The sequence below is a fragment of the Sphaeroforma arctica genome, assembly GCF_001186125.1.
Source record: "Sphaeroforma arctica JP610 unplaced genomic scaffold supercont1.1043, whole genome shotgun sequence".
NCBI classification, from domain to species: Eukaryota; class Ichthyosporea; order Ichthyophonida; genus Sphaeroforma; species Sphaeroforma arctica.
This window is the reverse complement of record NW_014039515.1, coordinates 7,996-16,482: the sequence shown is the minus strand read 5'-3', so window position 1 is coordinate 16,482 and position 8,487 is coordinate 7,996. Positions and strand designations below refer to the sequence as shown.

The window sequence follows — 8,487 nt, the reverse complement described above, 5'->3', positions numbered from 1 at the left end:
GTGTGCATATATATTTTATTATATNTTGTATATATATATATATATATATATATAATAGTATATATATATATATATATATAATGTATATATATATATATATATGTATATATATACATATATATAGTGTAAATATATATATAATGTATGTATGTATGAATGTATATATATTTGTATGTATATTTGTATATTTGTGTGTCTGTATATATTATCTTATCATTATATATAATGTATTACAATATAATTTTATATTTATATCTATATTATGTGTGCGTGTATGTGTGTATACGTACGTGTGGATACGTATATATGTATGTATATTTATATATATGTATATATATATATATGTGTGTGTGTGTGTGTATATATATATTGTGTGTGTGCATGTGTATGGATTTGACCACGTTCTGCTCCTTATGAAATTAATCCATATGAAACCCGACTGGGTGGATGATTTGTCAAGGCTTGTTTTATTTTTCCTTGTTTTTGTTGCTTTCCCATACAGCCACGTATTCCAACATAAAAGTTTGGAACTTACTTCTTCCTTCAGGTTTATATATTGATCTGCGTTCAGGATATGAATATGCAAGATGCACTCATCCGCACAGATATGTTTGAAGACTCTCTCCAATTTGTGCTTTTGCATCGTCTCACGTATAACCGACACCAATGACCGATTCTATTGTGCGAGAAAATACACCTTCTGTCGTGGTACCTTATACATCAACGGACATTCCGTACGAGCATCTGATCTTTTATTCCTTCTCCTTTCATTCGTCCTTCTCTAGGTCCCTCTCAAGAGTAGTAAGGATAGTTGGGGAGGTGCTAGTGATCCTTCCAACCTCAAACAATCAATAAGCCGCGCGCGGGCCTACACAGATCCAGAGGTGTGTGTAAAGTTATCGGGAAACCCTCAGGAGTTCTCATGTGTCTATCACAAGGGTGTTGGTGGCAGCTTCACCTACAAGTACAAAGAGCTCATTCTGACGGAAAGCATCGCCACATCGACGTTTGTGGTGTCCAAGATCTACCGAGATCGGATTGGGCAGAAGTACGCGGGGGGCGGATGGCATCCGAATGTCTTCCGTGAAGAGTCTCACCACAACACAGACCGCAAAGGGTCGCCCATGGAGTTCATAGCCGGGAGTAAGAACTACATACGCGCCTGTAACACGAAGGAGTGGTGCTACAGCTGTGTGTCGCTGGCCTGTCTGATCCTGGCCAACAAATTCATCCAGGACCAGGCCTATTCAAACAGCAGCTGGAGTGAGTGGAGTGAGGTGCCTCTGGTGTATTTGAATAAGATTGAGGAGGAAGTGTTGATCGCCATCGGCTTTGACCTGCACATCTACAAGGAAGAGTTTGATGCCGAGGCTGTCTTGTATTTGACGAGTATAGGCAATCCCAACAGCACGCTGGTATTCAATGTAGAAGACGCGGATATCAATACTGATTCCAGCAATAGCCCGGAGCGTGCGAGTGCCGGTGCCCTGACTGTAGGTACCGTACCTATAGAAATGGACAGTGAACCCACGAGGCGCCCACGGGGCAAGAGCGCCGGACACGCGGGGTGTATTTCTATGGCAACGGATGCTAGTTTACATTTAAATGGCACCGTGTCAACGAGCGCCAGTCCGGATCTTTTCACGGCCGGTTATGACGAGAAACTCCTGTCGTACGTACCCGCAAATGAGCACTACATGACACATTGCTTCCAACGGTCGCAATCCCAGAGAAGTGGGACGGGATATGATCAGGGGAGTAGTCAGACCCAAAATGGGGATGGGCTGTCTCCCCTGGAGGGTGAGGTAGACTCGCACTTAAACACCCGTTCACACAGCGTGCATTCTTTGCCGCAACCGTACAATTCATATCAGCTGCCATACACACAGCAGCAAGGGCACCCGCCAACACAATACACACAGGTGCAACGGCCATGCGACGTCTTCGATCAAGCCAATAGCAGGGGGGGTGCCATGTACTTTGAGCCTAGTTCTCAGGGACCCCCTCAGAAACCTGTGCACTATATAGATCGACGCAGCCACACCACCCCCACGCAGGGCCAGTTCAGTCGCATGGCGAATCAGGGCACCAAATCATCGCCGTACAAGAACTTCACTCGAGCAAACACACACAGTGCACTACCAAACGCACACACGATCAATGGCAGACACGCGCCCGCCTATGGTAACAGGATAATCAAGACGCTCTCGCGAGGGAATAGCTTGTCTGCGTCCAGTCTGTCCCAAATCAATGACCCATGGAACAATACCATGAAGAAGTCACCCGATGGCATGCACCACTCGGCTCAACACAGGGGCGAGTACAGGCACAGTGTAGGGTACCCTGGGAACGACGCGTGCCACAGGACCATCAGTACTAACAGCAACAGTCTATGCAGTCTCAGCACGAGTTTGGGGGATGCCAGCCAGACGAGTCTGAAGGCCACTAACAATAGCGGTACCAACACCGGTATCCAGGACGGTACAAGCTTGTCCACTAGTATGGATTGTGACAGAAGCTCTGGCACTCACACGCAGGCGTATTCTCTGGGGAGACCACCCGTAGCACCTTCTGCTGCAAAGGCGACACTATACCAACGGTGTCACTCCACCGACGATGCGGGTCGGGGTGCGGAGAAGCATAGCCTAGAAAGCAGCAGCATGGTAGGCGTACAGGTAGACGGTCACGGTGCAGCGGCTGGGAGGGCTAGCACTGTGAGTTTAGGTAGTCGCAAGGACTATACCGGTCCAAACACAGGCGATGTTGGGCCAGGGCTGAGTGACGAGTCCATGGTGGGGCAAGGGGTGTCCTATGGGGTGTACCACCGCAACAGTGTGTCAGATACCTCGTTGGGCTCTGGCAGTATGAAACCTAGTCAGGAGTTGGCTGGAGAGGTGTCTGCCAGTTCCACGCAGACACGCGGGTATGAGCCTCAACAGCAACAGCAACATCCGAACTACAGCCAACAGAACCAACAAGAACAGCACTACATACAGCAACAGCAACAGTATATACAACAACAACAACAACGACCCAAACAACATAGTAGTGTGGGTGTGCCGACACGCGTGACTGCCCCGCTACGCACAAAAACGTCTACATCATGCACAAGCAGTCGCACATCACTGCCCAAACTATTGGCTCGAAATAAGATCAAGCAACGGAAGCCTCTGAAGGACCCCAAAGGGAACGACGAACAAGCACGGCGGAAATTACAGATACAGCAACTGTCGCAGCAGCAGACACAGCTGCAAACACATCAACTGCAACAACTGTGCGATTCGCTAGCCGAAGGGGAGACTACGGAGTTGGAGATTCGCATGTTTGAGCAGTTGCAGATACAGTCGCAGCCCAACAGCCTGCGTGTGAGTCGAAGCAGTTCGTTATCGAACAATCGTAGCAAAGCCTCTATTCCGTCGGCCAGCTCGTCGGCGAGTACTTCCTCCGGGGCGTTCGACATGAGTTTATACAGCAGTAGCGTAGAAATGGATATCCAAGACGCTGTGGGATATGGAAATTGTCCAGAAATCAACGTAGTGAACGGTGATGGCGCTGTGCATGATTGCGGAGGCCAGAAAGCGCTTGGAGGTCTTTTAAAGTGCGTGTCCGATGTTCTGGGTAGAGCTTTGAATGATTACGCTCCATCGCAACACGATGCAGTGTTCACACACGTGCCTGACAATGGAGCAATCGGAACTACTAGTATGAGCCCTCCCTCAGCGGTATCTCGGCACAACAACGGTCAGTATACGTCCGCAGAAACGAACACAACGGCCCAAATTCTGGGCGAGAGTGGTGCAGCTTATGGTGCAGGTGCCGAGCCCAACAAACGACCAAAGCGTCGGTTCAATATGCATCTCAATAAAACGAGACGCCTGGCTGCCCATTTGGAGGAGCCCCATATGCAGTCCCAATCGGGCTGTGCGCGCAGTAACGGGAACAATGGACAGCCATACTCGTGGGAGGGTGAGCATAACGCATGGCAGAGCCTGATGAAGGAGCAACAGTCGGGTTTGCATAGACCTTATCTGAATTCATAACGCGGCGAGAATATATAGGCGAATAACAGATAAAATTTTATTTTAGTGTTTTTTTATCGCTGTTGAATGGCATTTTCGTAACCTATGTAGCTGCTACTATTGTTTGCTGAGAGCTGCGTCGTTTCATCACAATATATCAGTGTGGAACACATGGGAGTACGCGGTGATGATGTATAAAGTCTTTTAATTTTAAAAGATATAAGAGAGAGTGATGGTCGCGAATCCTATTAGGAGACAGTTTGATCCGTCGCGGAACGATAACAACAATGTACAGGCATCACCTTTAAGAGGGACATACTATACCGAAAAGACAAGGAAAGCATGAAGGAGCTCCTTAACGTGCCCAAAAATAGCAAACATCTAAGGCATTCATCCCGGGAGTCTCTCAATACTATAAATAGTGGCGCACTTCAGTTGAACCCTAAAAGGTGGGGGGGGGTTTTATATATAACAATTTCTGCCCCATGTTTGATTGGTGTTCGTCTTGTCTCAAAGTTGCCAGCTCCGGTACCACCACTGTGTATGATATAGAAATTAGATGTGTGCAAAGGTATCCCCATCGTTACAGCTTATGACTATGCTTTCGAAATTCGTTTTTATGAAGTGGGTCTTATGGCACAAAAACATGGGTCATATAATTTGTTTCACTGACCAGGGCTGCCCAGAAATTTGTGAATGCTTTGTACCTCAAAAATAAACAGCCAATTGATGTGTCAAGAGCACTGTACCGAATGTACTATATTAAACTATATAAGATTATAGAACACCGAAAGATGCAGCTATGAGAACATGACAACCTAAGGTGTAAATTATGAAAAGTACGCTCTCAGTCCCCAAAGCCAACAGTTGAGAGTATGAAAGGGCTTGCCCGGTAGGGCCCCAACGACGCAACTGCAAAGGAAGAGGGATACCACCTGTCAATTGTTTGAGTTACTACTGTATTTGATATATGAAAACCAGGATTGGTTATATCGACGTTGATTTCTTCTAAATTTTACCTACATACTCTAAAGAACAATAGCTTCTGATAGTGGTGTGTCTTAATCGTATTAGTATTTGACCATTTACTATAGCGGGTTCAATAGCCACATTTCATCGCATTGCAATAGCTGGTATTTCAGGTAGCCAATTCCCTTGTACGGTGACTTGTATTTCCATTCAGCGAAGACTTCATAATAGTACCAATTTTAAATGAGTTCCTCGCATTAGCGTTGACTTGAAGATGGATCGATTAGGTTGAGTTTTAAATATCAGAAGAGCCTATTACCATACATATTACCTTACATGCGAGTGTAATCTTTCGATTCGGGTAGCGGTGTATTTCAATCGTGTAAGTGTTTAATGGCTCAATTGCCAAGTGTTCAATAACAGCATTCCATCGCAATGCAGTAGCTTGTATTTTGACCAGATAATGTTTCTTTTATTGCATACCATACTTCAAAAGTTGAACAAAATCTATTATGAATATTTGCTTAGGTTGTATTTTTAATATCCAAATGGCTTGTGAAGGTGGTAATGTTTGATGTCGTGTTTGAAGTGAAACAAGGAGCCTATGAATATTGAATTTGATTGCCACCTGGTTGTCTATAAAAATATCGGTCGGTTGCTGTTGTGGAGAACCCATTCCAGGCATATAGTGACAAATAACCCCTAAAAAGTGAAACCTGTAGTAGTCTTTAGATTCTGCCGTATATTTTCAGTTTTTAGGCGTGCTGTTGAGTATAATGATAGCTCCCGTGGTTGATCGGCGGGCGTTTAAACCACCGGCATAGTCGACGACACTGTAGACCGTAAATACCAGTGAGTCATGGCATATTGAACCCCCAACGTGTGGCTTGGCGTGGCCTAGGAGTAACGGAGTGTAAGCTTAGCCACTATCCAGTGTTGTTAGGAGGGGTTATTTGGAATTGAATAGTGCTGCGATTGGGGCGGCGACGTCAGGCCGTGTGAGATGTGCTGCGTCGTTAAGTTCGCCAACAAGTTGTCGGTAGAGGCGTTGACGATAAGGCGTAGGCCATTTGTTGGTGTGTTGCTGAGGTCGGATTCTTCTAGTGCTTTGGTGATACAGGAATCTTGCAGGGGGTGGCTGTGAGACATGTTGATCAAGGATTCGAGTACTAAAAAGCCAATGAGGGGAGGCATCATATTTGATACTAAAATTATTGAAGTGATATTTATCACTGCGGAATGTGGTGTCGAGAGGTTGGAAAATATAACATCGACCATGGTAACGAGAAGCAGATGTTGATGGTTTGCTGTCTTGCGCATGAATAGGTATTCATCTACGTAGCTCAATTGGATCCATACGCGTCTGCTTTGTGTTTCATACAGCTGCTTGATGCAGATGTTTCTGGTTGAGTTGTATGTTCGGTTGGTGAAAGGAAGATGCGGTGGCACGAGGTGGGCTATGACTACCGGTACCTCTAACGCTCTTGAAAATGTACTTCACCAATATTTTGGTTTATGATCTTCTTGGAGAAACAAGGCGAGATACGGTATTCAAACGGCCTTGTTGCATGGTTGGGTCCGAATAGCACGTCTGTGTCAGAGCGAGGGGCAGGTTTGGGTGTCTTAGAATGGCGTAGACACATGGCATTGCATCCGAATTTTCGAACGTAGGCTGTTGGTGCCGGGGGTATGGAGAAATAGTCCATAAGAAGGCGATTTGGTTTCGTCTGGTGACTCCACCCCGAAAACATTCAGATATAAGTGCTTGCCTGAGCAGGCTGCAAACCTTTGTGGGGAGAACCTGGTTAGGTTGTGCCCAATTGTAGTCATGTTGGAGCGACTAATCACCATCGATGCCACAACGAAGTTCGTATTGCTGGACGTGTGTGGGTATTTCAATCAGGATTCGTTGAGGTGTGAAAATGGCATCTCGTTTAGAGTGTATGAGCGCGTATAAGATATGTATGGAGTCTGCGCATAAAGTTTTAAATCTGCACGAAAATCTGTATCTGACATGACAGCAACAACACAAAGCGCCACAGGCAAAGGTGGATATGTAATGCAGCCAGATAGCGATAGCACACTGGAGCGTGAACCAACTAAACCAAAGATGAGCAGATTTCATGTAAAACTGGATTATGCTATATACTCAAGCAGTGTTTACGTTGCTCCCATCATAATCAGTAGTCAATTTATATACTTTGAAAGTAGAGGATCCAGTTGAAATCAGCTCCTAAAGGGACTAAGAGTCAAAAAGCGAAAAGATTTAAAAAAAGGGAAGACGGCAAGTGACAAAGCGAGTTACAAACGTACAATAGAGGATTCAATTTCGTCGCCCACGTAAGAGAGTGATAAACCCTACACTGTAACTCAACGGGAGGAGGAGGAGGCCGCTATGCGTTTGGTACCGTTATGCCATACGTTACGAGAACGGAGACGTCGGATAACTGACACGGAATCTTCGGACGATACCGGTGTGACGACTTCTGAGCAACCGGACTCCGATGAGTACTTCAGACGATTTGAGTGGTTAGCGCAAGATTTTCACAAGTACCAGAGGAGGACGCAACGAAACAGAAGGAAATTTGCTGTGGATAAATCCCCAGAGACGACCCGAGACGATTCTGATCAGAACATCGAACCCCAAACAGAAGAAGCTCACAGGACAGAGTCAAAAGCTAATTCACCCATGGAAGAGGATGCACCTGCCCCCACAACCATCACTCAGTCGTCTACCACAACAACAACCACCACGGCACCGTAACCGGCACCAGTGGCTCTGGATGACGATGATGGAGATGAGAATTGACTGAATGGTTTGAATTCATCGATTCTAAGAATCAGCGAGTGAAATTAAAATCGCAGACTTCACAGCAAAGATTTTACGCGCGGAGGCAGCAGTTAACTAGGCAATTAATAAGAGCAAATAGGGCCAAGATAACCTTCAAAGGACGATGGCAAGGCATCTACAGTCCAAGATGGATCCTGAGCTACGCGTGGTTCATGCTGAGAAGACCGTGGACAGTAATAAGTTTGTCAAGGATGTAGGTAAGTTACCAACTACATATCGACCAGATCGAAAAGATCGAAAGGACCCTATCGATACGAGTATCTTGCCACTTTTGTCTAGATCAAAAGAAGATTTTGGTCAAATCATGCAAACTGCAAATTCGCGTAAGAACCGTTAGTTCGAGGCGGTACAACAGAGTTTTAAGCCATCATTTCGGCTGCTGTTACTAAGCTAAAAACGTGGAAAGAAAAGATGGTTTCCCATCTGTTCTCGATGGGCCCTGCCCGGAGTTGTTGGTATCCGTTATGATTCCTCCGGACGACAGAACTCCTGAGTCCCATAACTTAATGGAACTAGACGCATATATATCACGTACCCAAACGCAAGGGATGTCACCAGACAAACTGATCATGTGTGTGCTATGGGTGCAAACAATTTTCTGGTCGACCCTTCACAGGAAAGATCAGGACGTCTTGTATGCAGACATAT

General features: G+C 45.7%; 3 protein-coding genes across 3 annotated transcripts in view; all 3 read left to right on the top strand.

Annotated features, from left to right (window-relative positions):
* Window positions 1-4,088, top strand: part of SARC_09782 (hypothetical protein) — a 6,079-nt gene extending 1,991 nt beyond the window's left edge. Inside the window, exon 2 of the mRNA XM_014296194.1 lies at window positions 786-4,088. Within this exon, the coding sequence (XP_014151669.1) occupies window positions 786-4,040 (3,255 nt within the window). The 3' untranslated portion in view covers window positions 4,041-4,088. The remainder of the gene's footprint in view (window positions 1-785) is intronic.
* A 3,295-nt stretch (window positions 4,089-7,383) lies between these two features.
* Window positions 7,384-7,752, top strand: SARC_09781 (hypothetical protein; the record flags this gene model as incomplete). The annotated part of the gene is made up of 1 exon (XM_014296193.1): window positions 7,384-7,752. The coding sequence occupies one exon, from the start codon at window positions 7,384-7,386 to the stop codon at window positions 7,750-7,752; it is 369 nt and encodes a 122-aa protein (XP_014151668.1).
* Window positions 7,753-7,966: 214 nt separating this feature from the next.
* Window positions 7,967-8,176, top strand: SARC_09780 (hypothetical protein; the record flags this gene model as incomplete). The annotated part of the gene is made up of 1 exon (XM_014296192.1): window positions 7,967-8,176. One exon carries the CDS (start codon window positions 7,967-7,969, stop codon window positions 8,174-8,176), a length of 210 nt encoding a protein of 69 aa, XP_014151667.1.
* Between the last annotated feature and the right edge of the window lie 311 nt (window positions 8,177-8,487).